Source organism: Stomoxys calcitrans, chromosome 2, assembly GCF_963082655.1.
Source record: "Stomoxys calcitrans chromosome 2, idStoCalc2.1, whole genome shotgun sequence".
NCBI classification, from domain to species: domain Eukaryota; kingdom Metazoa; phylum Arthropoda; class Insecta; order Diptera; family Muscidae; genus Stomoxys; species Stomoxys calcitrans.
The window spans coordinates 109610794-109637042 of record NC_081553.1 but is presented as its reverse complement, the minus strand read 5'-3'; the positions used below and the strand labels follow the sequence as shown (position 1 = coordinate 109637042).

At 41.7% G+C, this 26249-nt stretch overlaps 1 protein-coding gene across 9 annotated transcripts in view; it reads left to right on the top strand.

Moving 5' to 3' along the window:
- LOC106090651 (endoplasmic reticulum aminopeptidase 2) overlaps positions 1-26249 on the top strand; it is a 246542-nt gene that overhangs the window by 135460 nt on the left and 84833 nt on the right. Inside the window, exon 1 of one of the 9 annotated variants that reach the window (XM_059362269.1) lies at positions 23737-23986. The exons of the other annotated variants lie outside the window; for them this stretch is intronic. Coding sequence (XP_059218252.1) covers positions 23944-23986 — 43 coding nt within the window. The 5' untranslated portion in view covers positions 23737-23943. Of the gene's footprint in view, positions 1-23736; positions 23987-26249 lie in introns of those variants that run through there. 9 annotated transcript variants of the gene reach the window in all.

Sequence of the window (26249 nt, the reverse complement as noted above, 5' to 3'; positions counted from 1 at the left end):
CAACGTAGCACAGAGTTTAGCATGTCCGCCTATAACGCTGAAAGCCTGGATTCGAATCCTGGTGAGAAATACAGAAAAAAAAAAAAAAAAATTATCGATGGTTATCTCTGGGCGCCCCGGTAGCCGAGTTGGTAGCGTGCTCGGATTGCCAGAGCGGGGTCGTGGGTTCGATTCCCGCCAGAGGCCTTGGTTAGTCGCTAGTGTGGTATCACAATGGACTTAAAATTGCCTTAGTGAGTCTGTCAAAGGACTGATACTCTTACCTAACCTATCTGAATATTGGCGACATTTGTGAGGTACTTTGCCATGTAAAAACTTCTCCCCCAATAGGTGTCGCAAAGCGGCACGCCTAGACTAAAAAAAGGAGGCCCCTAACCATTGAGCTTTAATTTGAATCAGACAGCACTCACTGATGTGAAAAGTTTGCCCCTGTTCCTTAATGGAATGTTCATGGACAAATATGCATGTGCATACATTAGGGTGGCTCAATGTGTAAGGCTAAAAAACACACATCAAGTTTAGGTTGATATTGTATCCCGCCCCGAATGGTGAGTTCACACCGAGGCCAGTCCGGCCCATTGTGACACCCTTGTAAAGTAAAGAAGAAAAGAAAAAAAAAACATGATTATGAAATACACTGCCCCCGATCCATTCCGAAAGCGTGACAGGGAGATGACGAGATATGAAAAACACAAGTAATATAGAAATAGTGTAAGCCCACACTCACTCAAGTTCACTCGCCAAGTGCTAAGCATTGGTGCTCCGTGTTTGCGCATGCCTTACAAATTATTGAAAATTTCATCGCGTCCCTCGTCGAATCAAACCCATCTTTGCAAGGTATCTGAGGAGATTCCGCAGAGATACATCTGCATGTTTGCCGAGATCGGAGAAGAACCGCCTCCCTAGGATGGAAAGCCTATGCCCTTGTAGACCTGGACATGAGCAGGGCAGTTGTTCGATCGTCTCCTCTTTATCCTCATCATGACATCGCCCACAGAGTCGTTGTGCCTGACTCTTAAGCCCGGGGTCATACGGCCTATCACACAGTGTCCCGTTATGACTCCTGTAATCATCTTCGTCACGGTCAACAGCTGGATTGAGTGTCCTGGCAATTCGGCATCCATCTACAGACTCCCACCTCGCTACCAGGTCGACAACAGGCACTTGTGCAAGACCACCCACAAGTCCGCTTGCCGTGGAGCATACTGTCCTGGCATACTCATTCGCTTTCTCATTTCCTAGAACATCGATGTGTCTGGGAAACCAGGCCAACTCAAAGTCATTAGCCAGTAGTCCGTTCAGGGCCCCCAAACCCTCCGCCATGCTCTTCAGCCTCATATTTCTTGATTTCGAGTCCTTGAGGGTGGCCACATTTATCCTGAGTTTCAAAGGTGGCAGGTCCATCTTTCGGATCTCCTTTGCGGCCAACTTAATGCCACAGACCTCTGCCTGAAAGATCCATCCTTGGGCCGTCAGTGAAGACCGAGGTCTCATACAATTCAAACACATAAGCGGTTGTCGTAGTCTACGAGACCATTTGTTCAAAATCAAAAACAAGCTCTCGGGTTTTAACGACAAATTTCGGTTCTTTATTCATTAAAGTTCCAACATTTTAGCTAAAAACCGGAAGCTCGATTCTAATTTAAAACCCATGGTTTATTAGAAAAAGTTCTTAAAATCTATCGTTGTTGTTGTTGTAGTAGCATCATTTGCATGTGGATGAGGCGATCGGCCCCAAGCTGCTGTAGGTGAGCAAGCTTGTTCCGGTCCAAAGGACCGATTGCCGCAGGAACAGTTTAACCATTGGCTATTTAAAGGAGCCAATAACTCGCCTTATCGTATCGATCATCATAAGCACTCAGTATTTATGCAAGAGCTGTGCGGTCTCTCATTGCGACTCTCCGCTTGATACCGCTGATTGTCCACGAATGTCGTTGCAGCTACACCGTGTGAAGCAATTCACCATCTGCAACCTGTGCTCGCAGCTAAGCTTCTCGTGACAGCGATGAACACCACACAGTTCGGACCTCAAAGTTTTAGCCTTTGTGGTGCTCACAGCTGCCCCGCGTCGGGTTATCATAGAATGCGATTTTGACAAGTGCAAACAATTGATCCACCCTAGTACACAAGCTCTGTTGGTGGGTCTTTTGGGGTGGGGCCGAACTTTCATGTCAGATTCCAACACTTCTTCCAAACACCTTTTATTTGATACCCGTATTATCCCGATCGTTAAACATGTATTTTTGGGTGAGCTTTGGGCTGGGGCGTTCCCCCAGGTTGTTGGCCTCCATAGTGCACCATTTCCGATAAGTGGTATATTTGAAAATAAAGGCAAGGGGGAGTCATAAAACATAGGATATTTTTTAAAGACCCTTGGGTATTTCCCATGTAGGGCAACCCTCAAACACAGAATTCAAAATTCGATAGGCGACGTATTTACACCCAAATACATTTTATTTCTGTCTGATATAGTTTGGTTAGGCTTACATTTTCACTTGGGGTTTGTGTTTACGTTGGGGAGATTATTCCCTATCGGTTTATATCTCATCTTAAGGAGTTTCAGAAGTTGGTGGACTGTAGTCAAATATTTGGCAGATTGGATTATATGATTGGTATGTTACTCCTATCGACCTTTTGTAAGAGGTCCATATTTTATCGATCCACCTTCCCCCGATCCATATCCATACTCCACTCGTCTCCACTCGTTTTACTTGATACCCATTTTAGCCTGGGGCATCCTCCCTAGTTACTTGGATCCATATTTTATAACATTTTCGTAATCTACTCCAAAATACCTTTCGTTCGATACCCATATTGTACCGATCCATCAACATGCCCGTTTGGAGGGGGTAAGGATGGGGCGTTCCTCCAAGTACAATAGTTTAAACCCAATTTAAGATATTGGACTGGTGTTTTCGGGTTACCATAAGGGTACTAATAAGATTTTACTAGAGTTGGTTCAAGTTATAGCTCATTAGCCTGGCCTATTTTTTTATGCCGAGTCCAAACGACGTGCCACTTTTTTTTATATGGCTGGATACCTCACAAATGTCAATAGCACCAGTAAAGGGATAACCAACGCTGAAAAAATTTTCTTGTCTTGTCCTGCATGTGCTAAAGAAGTTACAAAAAGACTTATTTGCCCATGAACATTCCATTAAGGAACAGGGGCAAACTTCTCACATATCCATGAGTGCTGTCCGATTCAAGTTTAAGTTCAATGATAAGGGGCCTCCTTTTTATAGCCGAGTCCGAACGGCGTACCGCTGTGTGAGACCTCTTTACCAAATGGTACAGTACCTCCCCAAATGTCGCCAGCATTAGGAGGGGATAACCACCGCTGAAAATGTTCATGATGTTCTCGCGAGGCGTTCAGCATCATAGGCGGACATGGTAACCTCTGCGCTACGGTGGCCTCCTGTTAAAGAAGTTACAGTTCGCTCTATACTCGTAAAGGAGTTATAGCACCAATTGAGTCAATTTATAGCCCCAATTGACCTTTTGGCTTAAATGCAAGGCCCCTTGGTCTCACTGTGTCGTGCACTATGAATTGTTAAGCTCAGTCCCTTTAGAGTTAGGTTCAAAATCCTCTTTGTTTTCGATCATTAAGAGAAAGTCTAGACTGGAAACTGAATTGCAAAGCCAAGAAAATGAAAAGAGAGGATCTAATGGTAATGTTAGGGATTTTTAACCCCCAAGTCATGATCAGTATAAAAATATGTCAGAGTAAATTGGGTTATAACCTTGTATGGTCTGATGGAGGGTTACTTAATAGTCTAAAGCTGTGTTCCAAAGATACCATCTGAGTCAGATCACATGTACTCCAGAATATGCCTTCCCCAAAAGCCCCTAAGGATGTCGAATGACAGATAGTTACAAAACAAGCGGTTGTGTATTCTCCCAGTTCAAATCCCACAGCAAATATTTCAAATAACAGGGCCCATCATTAGGCCAGACACTCGATGCTAGACAACTTATGCTAGAAAATAACAATTCCTATTGCAGGGGAAACAAATCCTCCTTACAAATTATCTAATTATCTGCCAATAAAGTTTTGTCAAATGACTAAGGCACTTAAAAATTCGCGGCGCGAATGATGATAAACTTAAGGTAATACTTATACCTCAGTTGCCAAACAATCATCAAGCTAGACTGACCGTCAGACAGCAAGCCAACCAATTTGTCTCTAGAGGCAATTTAATTAAACAAATGTTCAAAGTGAAATTACTTTTTGAGTTCTAGCCAAATAGGCTTTCTTCTTGTTTTTGTTTCTCTTCAGCAGCCAGACACTGCTCAGAAAGAAAAAAACAAGCAGAACAAAAGCAAAAAATAAAACAAAGGCAAAAAAAAAAACAAGTACCAACACTGCAGCATAATCCTGTTTTGGTGCAGAGCACATAGAATTATATATAATTAACACTTGAAACTAAAGAAGAAACGCTTTTGTGCCCCACCATTCATGTGGTCGGTCGTTTATGCATCGTTCTCTGGCTCTAGTCGTTGGCCGTTTGTTCGATGTGTTCGGTGTGTTTGTTGAATCCGGTTCCGGCTACATTTCCATTTTATTTTGCAGCCTTATTCAGGTTTTCTGCTGCTACTGCTGATGCGGGCTGACTGCTGCCGCTGCTTTGTTTGGGTTCTTATCTGTCGTAGCGAGTAATGCAATTTCCCAAACACAATTTAACTCAGCCTTCTTTTGGGTCCTCCTTCCCCTCTGATTATGGTAGCAAATGGCCACTCGCCACATTGTCTGGAGGGGTGTAAAAGGGTTGGCCAACCGGCGGCACTTTCCTCTGCCCTACCCACTCATACATACACACTCATCATATGCCCAAAGGCATGTTTGCATAGAGTGGCGCGTTCTTTTTGTTGAGCTTTGTTTGTGTGTGTGTGGTGTGTGTTTGTTGTTGTTGTGGAATATGGAAAGAATAAACAAAACACCAATTCAATACGACATTGAAAACATGACAAGAGCAAGGATACGAAAAAATAACTACAACGACAAAAAAAATGTAAACCAAAATGAAATACGAGGAAAAAACAGATGGAATTGAAAAACGAGTCCTATGCGAAAATTCTAAGGATTCAAAATGAGATAGAAAGGGAAAAGGCTATGTAGCAGGAGTAGATTTCTACGACAGTTAAGTTGTGTTTATCCATTCCCAAACAAGAACGAAAAATAGTTCAAAAGTTTGATAATTAAAATTTAAATTTTAAAATTACACACACTAAAACTAATGCTAATATAAAATTTTTTATAATAAACAATAAACTTAAAAATACACACAATAAAACAACAGAGAGAAAAGCCTAATAGGGCACTGGACACAGTTGTAGATGTCCGACCCATAGTTATACAGGTTTTGAGTGAGCCAGCCACTGGGTATATAAATCTCAATGCGAGAGAGAGAGGGGATAGAAGATAGGTGCAGGTGACACCATTACAAGATAATGGGGGTATATCTGTTTCCTTTGGGAAAGGGTAATTTTAATATCCCTAACACTTCTCCTAAGGGAAGGAGTAATTTCCCTTCCGTTTATTTATTACTTTAATTTATAGTTTTATTTTATTTTAGTTTAATTTATAGTTTTAGTGCCCTTCGCTAGGAAATAGGGTAGTTTTAGTAGCCTTCCCTACGGTAGCTTAAGCACACTCTCCTTGGAGAAAGGGTAGCTTTGTACCCTTCTCTTGGGAAAAGAGTAGTTTTAATACACTTTATATGGAGAAAATGGTAGTTTTAGTACACTTTCCATGGAGAAAAGGTAGTTTTTGTACCCTTCCCTTGGGCAAAGGCTAGTTTTAGTACCCTTCCCTTGGGTAAAGGGTAGTTTTAGTAACCTTCCCTTGGGTAAAAGATGGTTTCAGTACCCTCCCCATGGGGCAAGGGTAGCGTTAGCACCTTTCCCATGGGGAAAGGGTAATTTTAGAACACTTCTAATGGGGAAAAGGTAGTTTAAGTTCCCTGCTTTGGAAAAAGGGTACTTTTAGGGGAAAATATGGTTTTAGTATCTTCCCTTGGGGAAAGGGTAGTTTTGGTACCTTCCCTTGGGGAAAGGGTAGTTTTAGTACCCTTCCCTTGGGGAAAGGGGAGTTTTAGTAGGGTAGTTTTAGTACCCTTCCCTTGGGGAAAGGGTTGTTTAAATACGCATCCCTTGAGGAAAGGGGAGTTTAAATATCCTTCCCTTCGGGAAAGGATGGTTTTAGTACCCTCCCCATGGGAAAGATATTAACACTACCTTTCCCCAGGTGCTAAAGGTACTAACACTACCTTTTCCCGTGGGAAAAGTGTAGTTTTAGCACTCATTCATTGGGGAAAGGGTAGTTTCAGCACACGTTCCTTGGGGAAAGGGAAACTTAAGTATCCTTCTTCTGGGGAAAGGCTAGTTTTAGTACCCTTCCATTGGGGAAAAGAAAGTTTTATTACCCTTATTTTTGGAAAAAGGGTAGTTTTAGTACCCTTCCCTTAGGGTAAGGAAAGTTCTAGTACCTTTCCCTAGGAAAAAGGGTAGTTTTAGTACCCTTCTCTTGGGAACAGGGTAGTTTTAGTACCCTTACCTTGGAGAATGGGTAGTTGTAGTACTTTTCCCTTGAGGAAATGGTAGTTTTAGTACCCTTTCCTTAGGGTAAGGATACTCGTCCGTTGGAAAAAGGGTAGTTTTAATGGCCTTCCCTCAGGGAAAGGGAAATTTAGGTATCTTTCCCTTGGAGAAAGAGTAGTTTTAGTACTGTTCCTTTGGGGAAAGTGAAGCTTAAATACTTTTCCCTTGAGGAAAGGGTAGTATTAGTACCCTTTCCTTGGGTAAAGGGTATTTTTAGTAGCCTCCTCTTGGGAAACTTAGTTTTAGAACCCTTCAGTTGAAGAAAGGGTATTTTTAGTACCCTTCCCTTGAGGAAAGGGCAGTTATAGTAGCCTTCCCTTGGGTAAAGGGTAGTTTTAGAATACTTCCCTTGGGAAACGGAATTTTTAGTATTTATCCCTTAGGGAGAGGGTAAATAATCTACCTTTTTCGAGGGGAGAGTTTAGTTTTAGTATGCTTCACTTGGGCACTGGGTAGTTTTCGTACCCTTGCCTTGGGTAAAGAGTAGTTTTAGTACCCTTCCCTTGGGGAAAAGATGGTTTCAGTACCCTCGCCATGGGGCAAGAGTATTTTTAGTACCCTTTCCTTGGATAAAGGGTAGTTTTAGAACCCTTCCCTTGGGAAAAGTGTAGTTTTAGTACATTTCTCTTGAGGAAAGGGCAGTTTTATAGTACCCCTCCCCAAGGTAGTACCCTTTCCTGCCTTGGGGAAAGAACAGTTTTTTAGTACTCTTTCCTTACCCTCCCCTTGGGGGAAGGGCAGCTTGAGTACTCTTCCCTCGGGGAAGGGTAGTTTTAGTACTCTGTTCTTAGCAAGAAGGTAGTTTCAGTACTCTTCCCTTAGTGAAAGGGCAGTTTTAGTACTCTTTTCTTAGGAAAGTGGTAGTTTAAGTACTCTTTTCATGGGCAAAGGTGGTTTTAGTACTCTTTCTTTTAGTACCCTTCCCTTGGGGAAATGGTAGTTTTTGTACCCTTACCTTGGGGAGAGGGTAGTTTTACTACCATTCCCTTAGGAAAAGGTTTTAGTACCATTCCTTGGGAAAAGGGTAGTTTTACTAGCATTCCTTTGGAAAAATGGTAGTTTTCCCAAAGGAATCTTAGCAAGAAGGTAGTTTCAGTACTCTTCCCTTAGTGAAAGGGCAGTCTTAGTACTCTTTCCTTAGGAAAATGGTAGTTTTAGTACTCTTTTCATGGATAAAGATGGTTCTAGTACTCTTTCCTTAGGGAAAGAGTAGTTTTAGTACCCTTCCCTTGGGGGAAAGGGTAGTTTTTGTACACTTACCTTGGGGAGAGGGTAATTTTACTACCATTCCCTTGGGAAAAGGGTAGTTTTACTAGCATTCCTTTGGAAAAATGGTAGTTTTCCCAAAGGAATGGGACCCTTCCCTCTGGGAAAGGTTAATTTTACTACAGTTTGCTTAGAAAAAGGTAGTTTTACTACCCTTCCTTTGGGGAAATGGTATTTTTACTACCTTCCCTGTAGGGAAATGGTAATTTTACTACCCTTGTCATGGAGAAAGGGTAGTTTTAGTACACTTCCCTTGAGGAAAAGGTAGTTTTAGTACCCTTTCTTGGGGGAAAGGATAGTTGTGGTACCCTTTGCTTAAGGAAAGGGTAGTTGCCTTGGGGAAAGAGTAGTTATGGTACCCTATCCTTACGGAGAGGGCAGCTACAGTACCCCTTTCTTAGCAAAAGGGGTAGTTATGTACTCTTTTCTTAGGGAAAGGGTAGTCAAGGTACCTTTTACATGGGGAAATGGTACTATAACTACTGTTTCCTTGGGTAAAGGGTGGTCATAATACCCTTTACCTGGAGAAAGGTTAGTATAGCTATCTTTTTATTGGGGTGAAGATAGTCAAAGTACCCTTTTATAGTACACTTTCTTTGGACAAAGGGTAGTTTTGGTACACTTCTCTTGAGGAAACTGTAGTTTAAGTAACCGTTCCTTGGGGAATAGACTGTTATAGTAACCTTTTCTTGAGGAAAGGGTAGTTCCACCATTTCCTTTGGGAAAGGGTAGTTATAGCACCCTTTCCTTGGGGAAAGGGAAGTTATAATACCCTTTCCTGGGGGAAAGAGCAGTAAAAGCCCCCTTTCCTTGGGGATAGGGTTATAATAGTACCCTTTCCTTCAATGATAAGGGACCTCCTTTTTATAGCCGAGTCCGAACGAAATGCCGCAGTGCGACACCTCTTTAGGGAGAAGTTTTACTTGGCATAGTACCTGACAAATGTCACCAGCATTTGGAGAAGATAACCACCGCTCAACCTTTTTTCTGGTGTTCTCGCCAGGATTCGAACCCAGACATTCAGCGTCATTGGCGAACATGCTAACCTCTGCGCTAGGGTGGCCTCCGTATCATTGAGCTTAAAATTTCAATCGGACAGCTCTCAGTGATATGTGTGGGAAGTTTGCCCCAGTTCCTTAGTGGAATGCTCATGGGAATACTCACAAACTTGTATTTGCACCCTTTCCTTAGGTATCCTTTTCTTAGGGAAAGGGTGGTTTTTCCTAGGGAAAAGGTAGTGTTTCCTAAGGCAAAGGTAGTTTTTCCTAGGGAAAAGGTAATTTTTCCTAAGGAAAAGGTAGCACGATGATGAAGGGTTTCCTTATTATTGCCAAGTCTGAATGGTCTCCTCCTAATTGACACATTTCAGTAGAGAAACTTTGCTTGAGTAGAAACCACAGCAGATAATTGTTTATATTTTCGCTAGAATTCGAGCGCAAATGTTTGACGTTATACGCTGAATGTCTACGCCAAGGTGGCTTTCCTTCTGTCAGTTCTATTGTATTTCGATCTGCATATACCGTCCTTCCGCATTTTTATTCATCTATCATTTCTTTTGGGGTTTCATCCATTTCCTCTTTACTACAACCTGAATTTCCTTTTTTTGTCCAGTTCACCCTTTCTAAGACTCCTAGGGTCAATTTCGTGCTTCCTTTCGCCAACTTTGAAGATTTATAAGGCTATGTATAAAGGAAATTATAAGAATTTCTATTAAATTTGGGATTTGAGAAGGTTTGTGTTTGAATCGACTTTGATAATATCTGTGTTGCTGAGGCATGTCTTCACTGCGAATTTTTGATGGCATAACAGTCAAATTATTGTTACTACGGGGAATTCGTTGTATGGAAAAACATTATTTGTGCAAGAATTCATACACCCGGTTATGGGTGATGGCAGCCTTCAAATGATAACTGGGTCATGGGTCATGTTTGTTTTGTCATCTGACACCCACTTTTTAAAAGAATGCCGTAACATTTGAACATTGTATTTCGCAACAGTAATCTGTTCCAGAGACATGTTGATGTTAGTGACTGCATTTCGTAGTGCCGTAGTGGTATATCCGTCATCCTATATGCCTTTGGTGTCTATTTAGGTTGTCTTTAAGTCTGCCTAGACTACGCTTGAGGATTACAGAAGCATTTGCGATCAGTGGGATCAAAGTTTAGTTGTGCATAAAATACACCATAGACTGCAAAGACTTACAAAGATATGTTTGTCTTTTTTATTCTATCCACCTTCACTCTTCCCTCAGACCGTAAAAAAGTTACCCCCTAGGTTCCCCCAACTTTGAATTCAAGGGAATTTATTGCAATTCTAGGATATATGAATCCATTCCTTCTCATTAGTAGCTTACCATGTGTAAGAATATTTAGTTTAATACAACATAGATTGGCTTTTTCCTTCCCCTCTCTCTCTCTCTCTCTCTCTCTTGATTATTTTTGGGGCTTAGTATCCAGCTTTAGTTTAAGTTGTAAAGTTTCCACAAAATATCATAGGAATTGTTGTTTATTTTACGAGTCGATGGGGTGCCGTTCCTTTTATAGGTTACATAAAATTAGTTCCATTCATAAATGATCTTTTGTGGAGTCATTTAGAGGCATAAAAAGATGTGAGAGCTGCTCTATCACGAATTCCTCTTAATGGTCAAATAGTAGTTCCAAAGAAAGTCATAAACTTGCAATAGCGCTTGACTGGCTGTTTACTTTGCCCTCTTTTAATGGCAGCATTGCAGTTACTAGCATCGTCATCGTCGTCATTGCCATCATCATCATTATCGTCATCATCAGCATCACTGTAATACGTATTTATAACCTTTGATGCTATTGCCTGCCATGGGCACATTCCCTCTCCGCTGCTATTCTCTATGACTGCATAAGCCCAAATCCGGCCATAGTTAGGCAGACATATAAATAGAGCCACCAATGGGTGGCGGCAGTTCGGTGTTGGTTGTTTGGGTGGGTGTGTTATGATGGAGGAGGCAGACAAAGTGTAGGTTGGGGGGAGGGGGAGAGAAGTTTTAGCCAGGATTTTGTTCCACTTGAAGGCTTAAATAAAGATTGTAGAAATGTTGCAGCCCAATTTCTTGGTGTGACTCTCTGTCTGTCTGTCCGCCCCTCCGTCTGTCTGTCTACCATCTTTTACGAGTTATTCTTGTATCAATTTTTGTTGCTTTCTTTTTTGGGAGTTATGTACCAACTATGTCTGGCTAGGATGCTTTGGGTTTAGCTTGGCTGGCTGCCAGACAGACGGACAGACATACAGACATTGTTGTCTGCCTCTACGTACCTCAGCATTTGTATGCCTTGCTACCGCATACATGAAATGAAAAGCGTTTGTTTGCATTTCCGTCCAATATAACCAGGCTACTGTCAGCCAGCACGTGTTTCTTTTGTGTGAGAGCGTGAGCCCAAGTGTGTTTGTATGTGTGTATATGTATATTTTGGATTTACTATCGTTTTTTTCTCTACTTCAATGTTTGGTCTATGTGCCGGCTCCAACATTGTCGTTGAATTTTTTTGTTCCTTTTTTTTGGGTTTTTTGTGTGTTTACAGTGCGTGTCCTGGGTGGGTTCAAGGGAATTGGATTATTGTCAGTCGTTTGCATCAGAGCCCCATTCAATTTTAATGTTTATTTTTGAATTCAGGCGGAACTGAATCTCAACTCTCAGCATCCAACATCCAGGGGCACAGCATACGATGAAATGAAACATTTAATTGTAATATTATGCCAAACGACTTGCCAGCGTAAAGCTCTGATATACAAGGACACGTGTACTTGGAGCTATAAAAATGTTCTTGCACATCAATTACGCTGCTCGCTGTTAGTGTTCTGTTGAAATAATTTAAGTGATGAGTTGGAATACTTTGCTGTAAGCCCCAGAGGGAATAACAAATTCGATTAGCTTATCAAGGGAGTTGAAACTTTTGTCATTCCACTGCAATGCTGGAATTTCTTGATGGAATTTCTTATCATAACTTAAAGCAAATATTTTGAAAACTATGCAAAGGTTAAAATGATCATAGGTGCAGTAGAAAGGTAGAATAATCGGCAAAAAGAAGCCAAAGAAACTATGATATTTTATTTTGCAAATTTTGCCAATAAACATTCCATTAAGGAACAGGGGCAAACTTCTCACATATCGCTGTTCGATTCAAGTTTAGGCTCAATGATAAGGACCTTATTTTATAGTCGAGGCCGAACGGCGGACCGCAGTGCGAGAAGGAAAAGTTTTTACATAGTTAAGTAACTTACAAATGTTGCCAGCATTAGGAGGGGATAACCACCGATGATATTCTCGCCAGGAATCGAACCCAGGCGTTCAGCATCATAGGTGGACATGCTAATTTTCGATTTTATTTGATTTCACTTTATTTTTTTGTTGTTGTTGCAGAGTGTTTTGTTCTATATTTCGTCTACTGAGTTCTTGGAATATCCATCTAAGTTGGGTTGCGTCCAAAGGGGTCTGAGTCGAGTAGGTTTAGTTGGGCAGGTAACCAGTTGGTATCAATCCTAGCATTGCAGTAATTGAGCAACTGCATCTGCAGGAAAGGAGTTGAGCCAAAATTACTCAGGTTTGCCGGAAAAGTTCAATTGGTGACAGTCCAAGACCAAGACCACATTCGCCCTATAGCTGTTCAGCCCATAGACCTGTGATGTGCACACTAACACTGTTAAAAAGATCAAATTGTGTTTGTGTGAGTATCATCAACTTCAATAAATCAAAAAGCTTTGATATGGAGGCAATCGAAACCAGCAGAGGAAGTGCTTGGAGTGTTTGAGAGAAAGATTCTTCGTAAAATATATGGCTAGGTCGTGTTGTCAGAATAGAAGAAGAAGCTGCAACAAAAAAGACTTTTGAAGGCAAACACCGAGACCAAGAGCCCGATGGAAAGATCAAGTAGTGGGAGACACCTGGAAACTTGGTGTCCGAGATTATAAAATGAGCGTAGAAGATTGAGGCGCTTGGAACGCTATTTTACGTTCGTCAAGTGGAACAAATCTTCTGTCATAGCCAATTAAATAACGAAGATACACGATGTTGTTTACGCAGACCATCCAGATTCAGATCCACCTTTAGGTTTCTAGGCGGTGGATGCCTATCCACAAGATGAGGATTGGGCTGAAATTTGTCTGCTGATGAAGGTGGTCCACATGAGTAGCGAGGTGACAGCCCGTCGTAGTTCGAATAGCGGCATTCGGACAGATCTGATTATTATTCCACTGTGTCACAGAGTTGACGATACAATACTGGCGATGCATAAGTTACAGTGTACAATCTACGAAAGTGACAAGAGGACCTTGTTCCTATTTGAAAGAGCTGTCAAATGTTACACCAAGTATTTTGGAACAAGGCTCGGGAGGAGTAGTCGCTCAAGTGCCTTAGCTACTGGTAAAGGTTTGCGTTTTTTCCGGGCATCAGTAGTGGGATAACTCTACCCTTTTTCCAGACATCGGGTACTATAAGAGTGCTCAAAGACAGGTTGAAGATAGTTGTAAGGTACTCGACTCCCTGTAAACCGCTATTCATGGACGACTTGGCGTCTCGGCTGAAGTTCGTAACAAGAAAACACGCCTTGTTGTCATCAATATACGCTCTAATAGATTCACAAACTTCTAACAAAGCTGTTATGCAACAGCGGTTGGGCCTAAAACCCGACTGCACATCAGTTAGCAGAGATCCCATGCTGAGATACCCTGTGATTTGTTTATTAATGATTTTCTCAAAAGCCACCATAGAATGGCAATTGGCCGATAGGTTAGATTAGGTAAGAGTGGCAGTCCTTTACAGACTCACTTAGACAATTTTAAGTCCATTGTGATACCACAGTAGCAACAGACCAAGGTTTCTGGCGGAAATCGAACCCACTACCCCTGCACTGGTAATCCTAGCACGCTAACAGGGCCCCCTACCAGGGCTCCCTCAAATTGACCGATATCCTTCATCCGTTTTGGGTGCAAATACAAATTTGCCCATGGACATTCCCCTAAGAAACAGGGGCAAGGTTAGGTTAGATTAGGTTGAATGGGCCGCCCACCAAAGGTGAGTTCACTCGGAGGCCAGTTTGGCCCATTGTGATTCCCTAGGGTGAGATAGGGGAAGCAAAAAGAAAATGTGAGACATCGTGCAAGAGGTTATACACGAATAAAAAAAAAGACAGAAAAAGACAGGAGCAGTGGAGAAATCCAAGCGGGAGGTGAAGAACCGCTCTTCCTTATGCAAGCACAGACCTACCCATGCCGGAGCCTGTGTCACCTCCCGTCGGAACCATCCTGTTCCCTCAACACAGGTAATGCAAGCACGCTACCAACTCGGCTACCGTGGCGGCCTAAATTGGCTGATATCCTTTATCAGTTTTGGGTACAAATACAAATTTGCCCATGGAAATTCCCCTTAGGAAGAGGAGCAAGGTTAGGTTAGGTTAGGTTGAATGGGTCGCCCACCAAAGGTGAGTTCACTCGGAGGCCAGTTTGGCCCATTGTGATACCCTAGGGTGAGATCGGGGAAGAAAAAGGAAAATGTGAGACATCGTGCAAGAGGTTATACAGGAATAAAAAGAAAAGACAGGAGGAGTGGAGAAACCCGAGCGGGAGGTGAAGAACCGCCCTTCCCTACGCACGCCAGAGTCTTGTGTCATCCCGCCCTCGGAACCATCCTGTTCCCTCAACAAACCTCAGGAGAGGTACCAGAGGTACGTTCGCAAGTTCACCCAGATCACAGAAGAAACGGCTCCCCAAAAAGGATAGCCTACGTCTCTGCAGACACGGACCGGAACAAAGCACAATAGTCTCCTCCTCATCCAACTCCTACAGAAATCATTGTGCGGTATCCCCACGCGCGCCGCCATGCGGCTTATGGCACGAACTCTTATCGAACGGCAGCAATTCCCTCGTCCTCCTCCCTCAATGGCCAGCCGTCGACCGGAGGAGGACAAAGGAATTGCTGGCGGGGCAAACTTCTCATATATCAATGAGTGCTGTCCGATTCAAGTTTGAGCTCAATGATAAGGGACCTCATTTTTATTGCCGAATTCGAAGGGCGTGCTGCAGTGCGACATCTCTTTGGGGAGAAGTTTTTACATGGCTGCTATATCAAATCGTACGGTACCTCACAAATGTCGCCAGCATTAGGAGGGGAAAACCACCGCTTATAAGTTTTTCCAGGATTTAAACCTAGGCTTTTAACGTTATAGGTGGACATGCTAATCTCTGCACTACGGTGGGTGTTGGGAGGAACGAGAATGCGAATAATCCCAGAGTCGACTCCATCGGGACTTATGGCATTAGATTTGACTGCAGCAAAACATTCCAAAACCTTCTCACGCAAGACACATTGAAAATCAAAACTACCTTTCCAAGTATATCATTAGGAGTTTAACCATCAAAATTATAAAACGAGGTATACGCCTTTCACGGATGCTATACTGACAAATGTCCTGTTCAGTTCCTCAGGGTCTTCGTGACAAATATCAATCTCATTAGTCTTTCCAATTCCAGTCTTCGCCGGTTTTATCAAATTGCTAGTGGTTAACAAGGGATGGCTTGTTTGTGCATCACGGCCGCACTGAGGACGACACCATCTGATTCACTGAATTAAATGCTACATCTTATGCCTCTGGACATTGTGGCAACCCAAATTACAGCGACCACTGCCGTGAGTTTAAGGGAGCATTCTCATTGCTCATGTGGCGTCTACGGACACTGTGTTATCCTTGATACAATATCCGATGTTCCAGGCAATGTGGATTACACCCTAGCTGAGCCGCTTTTTGATAAAAAGTACTGTACACAATCCTGATAGAACCGATTGGAACTACGATATCCCTGGTAACAAAAGTTACATAGACTTCTATACGGATGGTGCCAAACTAAACGACCTGGTGGGCTTTGGGGTGTAATCTAAAGATCTAGAACTGGTCATATCGAAGAGGTTACCCGACCACTGCAGTGTGCAACAAGCAGAGATCCTTGCAATTAAGGAAGTGGTGGAATGGCTTAGATATAATGTCATTACGACGATTGGTATAAATCTTCTTCTCGGACAGCCAGGCAGCAATTAAATCCCTGGAGAATGTATTTCTGGACACAAAAACCGCCATCGACTGTCGCAGATCTCTCAACGAGATGGCCGAACAGTTCAAAATTCACCTGTTCTGGGTGCCGGGCCAAAGAGATATCCCAGGGAATGGTAAAGCGCATGAGCTTGCGAGACTAGGAACTACCCTACACATTTCAGAGACACTGGAATCTGTGGGTATGCCTCTAGCGACATGTAAGCTAAGTTTTCAGGACCAGGCTCGAAGGACAACGAATGATAGGTGGTCACAAAGAGGGGGTTGTGAGCATTTCAAAACTATGTGGCCTACTCTAGACTCGAAGAGGCCTACCGCTTTGCTGTCACTGGCTATAACAGATGACTCAGTCATTGTGTTCGACATGACAGGTCACTGTCTAATCGGAAAACATGCTGACAGACTGAAGGTTACCAGCAACGACTTTTGCAGAAGATGTGTGGACATCGAAGAAGTGCAGACTATAGAACACCTTCTGTGTGTGTCCCGCACTAGCAGTCAGATGGAGTTCCACTTTAGGTTCTCATTTCTTTGAGAACCTGTCTGGTTTAGCAGATGTGAACATTCGCAAGTAATTGGGCTATTTAAAGCGATCTGGATGGTTCAACGGTGGGAACTAGAAGGTATCTTCCTTCTTCCGTTCCTGTGGTATCACAAAGGACGAAAACGTCTAAGTGAGTCTGATGGCAGACTGCCACTTAAACCTAACCTAATCTAACCACTCTCCTCGCGGTTCGAAATTCATCATGTAGTTCCGGAGTTTTGTACCTCCTCCACCTGGTGTGTAGGCAGTGGAATATCCATGACAAAAAGATTTCTAAATTCTCATAAATATTTCATGCCACTAAATAATTTTAGACCAAAATCCCCATTACAGCCCCAACAATTAAAAACTTCAAGGCCAGGGCCAGCCATTCCTTGAAAGCGTAACGTAACGTTTTTTGGTTAATCCTTATTAGCTATGGTGACTTTATTCCTCAACACCATGTTGTTCCAGAAAACTTACTTCAGACTCAGTACAAAAGAAAGTCAAAAAAGTAAAAGCAAAAAAACTCACATACCACAAACATCCCCCAGTAAGGAAATGAACAGGAACTTTAAGATTTTTTTGAGATTTCTTGCAAAAAGGTAATTGGAACCAAAACGTCCCTTCTTAATTCGTAGTGTTACAAGAAAACCCATTTTCATTGCCTCATGGGTTTGGTGTGTGGCGATGTTGATGGCTGAATTGAATGGTTGAATAAATTATTATTTTGATTATTACCCTGGTAAGAAGTTTCACGGGTTGGTGGAGGGGTGGATGCTACAAAGACCTTTTTGCATTTTTGCTTCTCGCTGACAACAACTGCCGTGGGTTGTGATAAAGAGAATGGTATTTTTATACCTTGGCGACTTGCCTCAAAGGGGATGTTTTTCTTTTGCTGGGGCTTTTGTTCATTCATCGATAAAGTTTGATTTTGTAACCTTTCTCCCATCCCCCTCATCGCTACCACCACAAAACATAATGGCTTTCAGCAACAGCCAGTGTCGGTCCTGTGGGGCTGGGGTGTTAATGTGTTGGTGGGCAAGATGGAAGTTGCAAAAGTGAAATACTTTCGCATGCATTTCCTGATTTCCACCATATTCGCTGACTTTTACTTTGGTTTAACCTTTAAGGAGTGTTTATGGAGCACTTTCTGAATATTGCCAATTAATTGGCATCAAATATTTATACTTGGTGTTGATGGCTGGAGTTTGTTTTTGTCAATTTCATTATTTTTGAGGTTATGTTTGGATAAAGATTAAGAGGAAGTTTGATGGTCTTCAAAGGAAAGATATTTAAATGTAAGTGAAAGCAGTGAGGAAAGACAAAATTCAGGCGGTGCTGACTACGTAATATCCCACACCTACCATATTTAATTCTGAACCAATTTTGATAGACCTCGACTGAGGTTTTCAGATGGGTTATAGTATCCGCATCAAAATTTCGAGCAAATATGTTCAAATTGTAATAAATAAGGCTCTTCAAGGGCAAATAGGGCGATATATTGGATTGCCCAAAAAGTAATTGCGATTTTTTAAAAGAAAGTAAATGTATTTTTATTAAAGCTTAGAATGAACTTTAATCAAATATACTTTTTTTACACTTTTTTTCTAAAGCAAGCTAAAAGTAACAGCTGATAACTGACAGAAGAAAGAATGCAATTACAGAGTCACAAGCTGTGAAAAAAATTGTCAACGCCGACTATATGAAAAATTCGCAATTACTTTTTGGGCAACCCAATATATGGATGGAAGTTAAAAATCCATCTGAACCGTGATTTATAAACTTTAACAAAAATGTCAACACTTATATGAGACAGAACATTTGTTCCACTAGCCGAACGTGGAATAGCGTTCCAAGCGCCTTGATCTTCTGCGCTCATTCTAAAGTATCTGACACCAAGTCTCGAGGTGTCTCCCATCACTTGATCTTTCCATCAGGCTTTTGGTCTTCCCGTATTTACCTTCAAAGAATACTTTCCTGGAGCTTCTTCATCCATTCTGACAACATGACATCTAGCCAACGCAGCCGTTGTATTTTAATGCGTTTAACTATGCTATCGTTGTCATACAGCTCGTGGTTCATACGTCGCCTATATTCTCCATTTACGAAGAATCTTTCTCTCAAATACTCCAAGTACTACCTCGTCTGCTTTCATCATTACCCATGCTTCAGAACCATATAATAATACGGGTAGTATCAGTGTCTTGTATAGCATGAACTTCGTCTGTCGAGAGGTGGCCTTGTTTCTAAACTGTTTACTGAGTCCAAAGTAGTGTCTGTTTGCCAGTATTATTTTTCGCTTTATCTCAAAACTGGTGTCATTCGTTTCGATTACGGCGGTGGCGAGGTAGATAAAGTTGCTGACTATCTCAAAGTTGTGGTTTCCAACTTTCTCAATTTTCCTTATCTGCTCGGTTGTACAAGGCTTTTTGGGAGTGGAGAGCATCCATTTCGTCGTATCTCCATTTACTGCCAGAGCCATTTTCACTGGCTCTCTTTCGGTTTATTCAAAGGCTGCAGTTAGTACTTCCGGTCACCTATCTATGATGTCGATGTCATCGGCATAGGCGATTAGCATGTGTTGTCTTGTGATTAGTTTGCCATATCTAATCACATCTGCATCTCGTATAATCTTCTCCAGCAGGATATTAAAGAGATCACACGATAGGCTGTCTCCTTGTCTGAAACCTCGTTTGGTATTAAATGCTTTGGAGAAATTCTTTCCTATTCTTACTGAGGAACGCCGATCAGCAAGCGTTATCCTACAGAGTCTTATTAATTTTGCAGGGCTACCAAGCTCAGACATGGCTTGAAATGCCTTTGAACGTAAAGGAGTATTGAAGGCGGCTTTGTAGTCAACAAAGATAGGGTAGGTGTTGATTTGTCTTTCTCGGGTCTTTTCCAGGATTTGGCGCAGTGTGAATATCTGGTCTAGGGTGGACTCACCCGGTCTAAAGCCACATGGGTAGGGCTCAATTATCTCATTGACTTTAGGTTTTAATCTATCACACAATACGCATACGAGAGCATTTTGTATGGGATGGGGAGGAGACTTATTTTTCTGTAGTTGGCACATTTCGTCTTGTCTCCTTTCTTGTGTACGGCACATAGTATGCTGAGGTTCCAATCATCGGTTATGCGTTCTTGTAGCCAGATTTCGCAGATAAGCTGATGCATACGCCTTATCAGCGTTTCGCCTCCGGTCTTAAATAGTTCAGTGGGTGACCCGTCGGCTCCTGCTGCCTTGTTGTTCTTTAGTCGGGTCACTTCTTCTATACCATCATCAGGGATTGGTTCTGCGGTATCCTCTTCGCCGCCAACATCGGACACTAGCAGTTGGGTAAAATATTCTTTCCATATCCTCAGCATGTTATCTGTGTCAGTTACCAGATTTCCTTCTTTGTCTCTGCAGGAGTATGTACCTGCACCAAAGCCATCGGTTCGATGTTTAATTCTTTGGTAGAATTTCCGGACTTCATTCTGACTCATGTACATCTCAATCCGCTTACACTCACGTCTTTCCATTTCCTTTTGCTCTCTGCGGAATAGACGTTTCCCCTCTCTTCTTTTCTCCCAATACCTCTCCTTCATTTGGCGCGTTGCTACTGATTGCAGGGTTGCTCTCTATGCCGCATTCTTGGCTTCAGTAGCATCTCGACACACTTGGTCGTACCATGGGTTTCTTGGAGGAGGCTTCCGGTACTCAAGTACGGATTTCGCGGCATTTTCCATGGAGTGGGCAATAGTTTGCCACTGTGACATTATATCATAGGAACAAGGAGTGCTTTCATCAAGCCGTTGGGTCAGTCGAGTGGAGAATGCCGCTGCCATTTGTTGTATTTGCAGATTTTCAATGTCCTGCTTCCGTGCACTGTCATATCGTACTTTCCTCGCCATGTTTAAACGGGAGCGAACATTTTCTGCAACAAGGTAATGATCGGAATCTTTATTCACTCCACGGATCGATCGTGCATCTAGCATGCTGGATGAATGCCTCCCATCTATCACAACGTGATCAATTTGGTTCCTCGTGTTTTAATCGGGTGACAGCCATGTGGCTTTGTGAATATTTTTATGTTGAAAGCTGGTGCTACTAACCACCATGTTTTTTGCCGCGGCGAAATCTATAAGCTTGAACCCATTACTGGACGTTATCTCGTGGAGGCTAAACCTTCCGACTGTTGGACCAAAAATGTCTTCCTTACCTATTTTCGCATTAAAATCTCCCAGAACGATTTAAATATCATAGGAGGGGCAGCGGTCATATTCTCTCTCTAGGCGCTCGTAGAAACTATCCTTGGTCTGCTCGTCCTTATCTTCCGTCGGGACATGGGCACAAATAAGGCTGATGTTGGAGAATTTGGCTTTTATGCGGATTATGGCTAGCCTCTCATCCACCGGAGTAAAGCTGGAGACTAGGTGTTTCGATCAAGCAAAAATTAAAGCTTCTAGAAACCGAACAACGATGATCAAGAGACTGGTCCGTATTTGGTACAGTTGTTGGAAGACGCAACAGAACACCGTATGGAAAATTTCCGCCAAATCGAACAAAAATTGCGATTAGTAAGGACATAAGAAGTGAAATCGGGAGATCGATTTATATGGGAGCTACATCACGTTATAGACCCGTTCAGACCGTACTTCCTACAGTTGTTGGAAGTCATAACAGAACACTTCGTGCAAAATAGCAGCCAAATTGTACTAAAATTGCGGCTTGTAAGGGCTAAAGAAGTCAAATCGGGAGATCGGTTTATATGGGAGCTATATCAGGTTATAGACCCATTTAAACCGTACTCGGCCTAGTTGTTGGAAGTCATAACACAACTCAACGTGCAAAATTTCATCTAAATCGGATGAAAATTACAGCTTGTAAGTGTTCAACAAGTCGAATCGGGAGATCGGTTTATATGGGAGCCATAATATCAGGTTATAGACCGATGTGAACGGCTTGTAAGGGCTCAAGAGCTCATGAGAGCTATATCAGGTTATAGACCGATGTGAACCGTACTCAACACAGTTGTTGTAAGTCATAACTGAACACTATGTGCAAAATTTCAGCCAAATCGGACAAAAACTGCGACTAGTAAGGACATAAGAAGTGAAATCGGGAGATCGGTTTATATGGGACCTACATCACTTTATAGACCAGTTCAGACTGTACTTCCCACAGTTGTTGGAAGTCATAACTGAACACTTTGTGCAAAATTTCAGTCAAATCGGATGAAGCCGGGAGATCGGTTTATATAGGAGCTATATCAGGTTATAGACCGATATGAACTGTACTCAACACAGTTGTTGTAAGTCATAATTGAATACTATGTGCAAAATTTCAGCCAAATCGGGCAAAAATTGGAGCTTTCAGGGGCTCAAGAAGTCAAATCGGGAAATCGGTTTATATGGGAGCTATATCCGGTTATAGACCAATGTGGATGGCTTGTAAGGGCTCAAGAAGTAAAATCGGTAGATCGGTTTATATGGGAGCTATATCAGGTTATAGACCGATGTGAACCGTAGTCAACACAGTTGTTGTAAGTCATAACTGAACACTATATGCAAAATTTCGGCCAAATCGGGCAAAAATTGAGGCTTTCAAGGGCTCAAGAAGTCAAATCGGGAGATCGGATTATATGGGAGCTATATCAGGTTATAAACCGATTCGGACCGTACTTGACTCAGTTATTGGAAGTCATAACTGAACACTATGTGCAAAATTTCAGCCAAATCGGACAAAAATTAAGGCTTCCAGGGGCTCAAGAAGTCAAATCGGGAGATCGGATTATATAGGAGCTATATCAGGTTATAGACCGATTCGGACCGTACTTGACTCAATTGTCGGAAGTCATAACTGAACACTATGTGCAAAATTTCAGCCAAATCGGGCAAAAATTGAGGCTTTCAGGGGCTCAAGAAGTCAAATCGGGAGATCGGTTTATATGGGAGCTATATCAGGTTCTTGACCGATTCGGACCGTACTTGACTCAATTGTCGGAAGTCAAAACAAAACACTTTGTGCAAGATTTCAGCCAAATTGGACAATTGCGACTTCCAGGGGTTGAAGAAGTCAAAACGAGAGATCAGTTTATATGGGAGCTATATTCAAATCTGAGCCGATATAACCCCATATATTGTAGTTTTTAGAGCGCACAACAAGTCGATTACTGGCTTAGGTGTATGTCTATAGTGGCATGGGGCGGATTAATATCTGCATCCTCTTTTCAACCTAACCTAACCCATTTGCAATGCCCAACGACCTACATCAACATTAAGTATCTGTGCAAAATTTGAAGCGGCTAGCTTTAGGCATTCCACCGCTATCGTGATTTCGACAGACGGACGGACATGGCTAGTTCGACTCAGAATGCCGAATGTCGATCAAGAATATATTGGGTTGCCCAAAAAGTAATTGCGGATTTTTCATATAGTCGGCGTTGAAAAATTTTTTCACAGCTTGTGACTCTGTAATTGCATTCTTTCTTCTGTCAGTTATCAGCTGTTACTTTTAGCTTGCTTTAGAAAAAAAAGTGTAAAAAAAGTATATTTGATTAAAGTTCATTCTAAGTTTTATAAAAAATGCATTTACTTTCTTTTAAAAAATCCGCAATTACTTTTTGGGCAACCGAATATATATACTTTATGGGGTGCTAGACCAATATTTCGAGGTGTTACAAACGGAATAACCAGATTAGTATACCCCCATCCTATGGTGGTGGGTATAAAGATTATTATATGATCTTAATATTCAACCACATAACTTTTCCATTGAATTTAACTTTGAAAATGACAAAAATAAGCTGATTTATACAAATTTGTGTGAAGCTAAAGGCGAGTGGTATGTAACTCCACGTAAAGAACGCATGTGGGAGCATTTCATTGCTAAGCTTGAAATTTTTACTCCAAATAATAATACGGTTGCCCTTTAAGCAGGAGAACCTTTTATTTCATATTGAAATTGGTGAATTGAAATAACGTATACGTACTCGTACACCATATTAGAATTACTATTTATATCACTTATACGCCACAGTTAGGATTTCATTATTTTGAATAACAACTAACTTCCCACTAACGTCTAAGTTTAAAAATGAAAATCTCTTCTGTTTTTATTCTAACAATACATGAAATCAACAACTTTTTTTCTCTCAAAATAGCTCAAAACCAAAATTATGCAAATGTGTCCTTTAAAAAAACAAAATATTTCTACAAACTTTAAAAAAATATTTAAAAATGTGTTAATCCTTGTTTTTATCCCAAAATTAGTTTTAACAAAACAAAAAAAATTGTTTTTATTAATAAAAACTACAAAAAAAAATAAAATTGTGTTTTAAAAAGCCAAACGTTAAGCATTGCAAAATTGTCGCGTTCAAGCAAAACGTTTAAGCGAACGTATTGGCAGGAAGACAAAGCGGTAGTGGCCCCGTTAAGATTTCGATCGTTGGCGGTGGTCAAAGGGGTTCGAAAGTTTGGCGACGTGAACGTATCGAAATGACAAATGATCCAGATTTGGATGATTGTGCTTTTCTATCAGGTAATGAAAACAAAAATCAAACTACAAAAATTATGCATGCAATAAAATTTCAGCTAAAAGGGGATGAAGATATACATCAAATACTCTCGCATACAAGATTCTATCGAACAAACTGACATTAAAACCTAAAGTCACTGAGATAATTGTTCTCTATTAATGCAGCTTTTGATAGGTAAATCCCCCATAGATCCGATATTCACAATGCGCCAAATCCTGGAAAGATTCGAAAAGGAGAGGTCAACTATTACCATCTCTTCGTTGAGTACAAAGCCGCTCTCAACAGTCCTATACGTTCAAAGTTATTTCAAGCCATAACTGAGTTTGATATCCCCGCAAAATTAATAAGACTCTGCAGGACGACACTTGCTAATACACATTCCTCAGTAAAAATAGGGAAATCATCTCTCATATCGTGTGATCTCCTTAATATCCTGTTGAAGAAGATTATCCAAGTTGGATATGTGAAAAGATATGACACTCTACTCAGAAGAAAATACATGTTACTAGTGTACAGCCTAAAAATGCCATAATGGAATCTATAGCAAAATCTGGATCGACTTTGCTAAAATTTAGTACACGTACTAGGACGTCGAATAAAACACCTCAGTTTAAATTTTCAGATGCCTTCTTGCTCCTACCGTTGAACCATTCAGATCGCTTTAAAAAGCCCAATAACTTGCGAATGTTCATATCCGATAAAACAGACAGGTTCTCAAAGAAATGAGAACCTAAAGTGGAACTCCTTCTGACTGCTAGTGCGGGACACACACATAGAAGGTGTACTATAGTCTTTACTTCTTCGATGTCTTCACAGCTGCTGCAAAAGTCGTTGCTGCCAACCTTCAGTCTGTCAGCATATTTTCCGATTAGACAGTGACCTGTCATGACGGACACATTGTTTGAGACGTCTGTTCTAGCCAATGACAACAAAGCAGTAGACCTCTTCAAGTCTGGATTAGGGTACATAGTGTTGCAGTGCTCACAGCCCCTTCGTTGTGTATAGTTTTGGAATGCTCACAGCCCCCTCTTTGTGACCATCTATCATTCGTTGTCCTTTGGGCCTGGTCCTGAGAACTTAGCTTACATGCGGCTAGAGGCATACCCACAGATTCCAGTATCCCTGGAATGTGTAGGGTAGTTCCTAGTTTCGAAAGCTCGTCCGCTTTACAATTTCCTGGCATATCTCGGTGGCCCGGCACCCAGAACAGTTGAATTTTGAACTGTTCAGCCATCTCGTAGAGAGATCTGCGGCAGTCGATGGCGGTTTTTGTGTTCAGAAATACATTCTCCAGGGATTTTATGGCTGCCTGGCTGTCTAAGAAGATATTTAATGTCAATCGTCGTAATGACATTATATCTAACCCATTTCACCACTTCCTTAATTGCAAGGATATTCACGTGATACATACTGCAGTGATTGGGTAACCTTTTCGGTATGACCAGTTCTAGATTTTTGGAGTACACCCCAAAGCTAGTTTGGAATCATCCGTATAGCCGTCTATATAAATTCTGTTACCAGATATATCCTAGTTCCAATCGGTTCTAGGAAAAGTGGTACAATACCTTCTATCAAAAAGCGGCTCAGGTAGGGCGTAATCCACACTGCCTGGAACATCGGATATTGTATCAAGGATAACACAGTGTAGGCGCCATATGACAAATGAGAAAGCTCCCTTAACCTCACGGCAGTGGTCGCTGCAATTTGTCTAGCCACAATGTCCAGAGGCATAAGATGTAGCATTAAATTCAGTGCATCAGATAGTGTCGTCCTCAGTGCAGCTGTGATGCACAAACAAGCCATGCTTTGGATGCGGTAAAGTTTTGAGCAGTAGGTGGAGTTTTGAAGCGCCGTCCACCATACCACAAAAACATATAGCATTATAGGTCTGACAACTGCAGTATATACCCAATGCATGACACGTGGTCTAAATTTGTAGCAAAAATTAAATTTGGAAATCGAATCACAAACGAAGATTTGGCAGCCCCAACAAAATTTCGAAATAATGAGGTGAAAACTTGTTGAAGCCTGCCAAATATCGCCCGAACAACCAAGAGCCTTGAAATTTTGCACACGATCTCTCTTAAACCTCAGCTCAAACCATTCCAAATGTCAAAGAGATATCACCCGTACATCTTGGCATATTTTTACTATTTTTTTCGGTTCTTTCACACTGGACAAATGCATTTTATGTTCAATTAAAGTAAGATAAGGTAATAAGATATAGAACAGGCCACCGTGAAGCAGAGGTATCCTGCCATATTA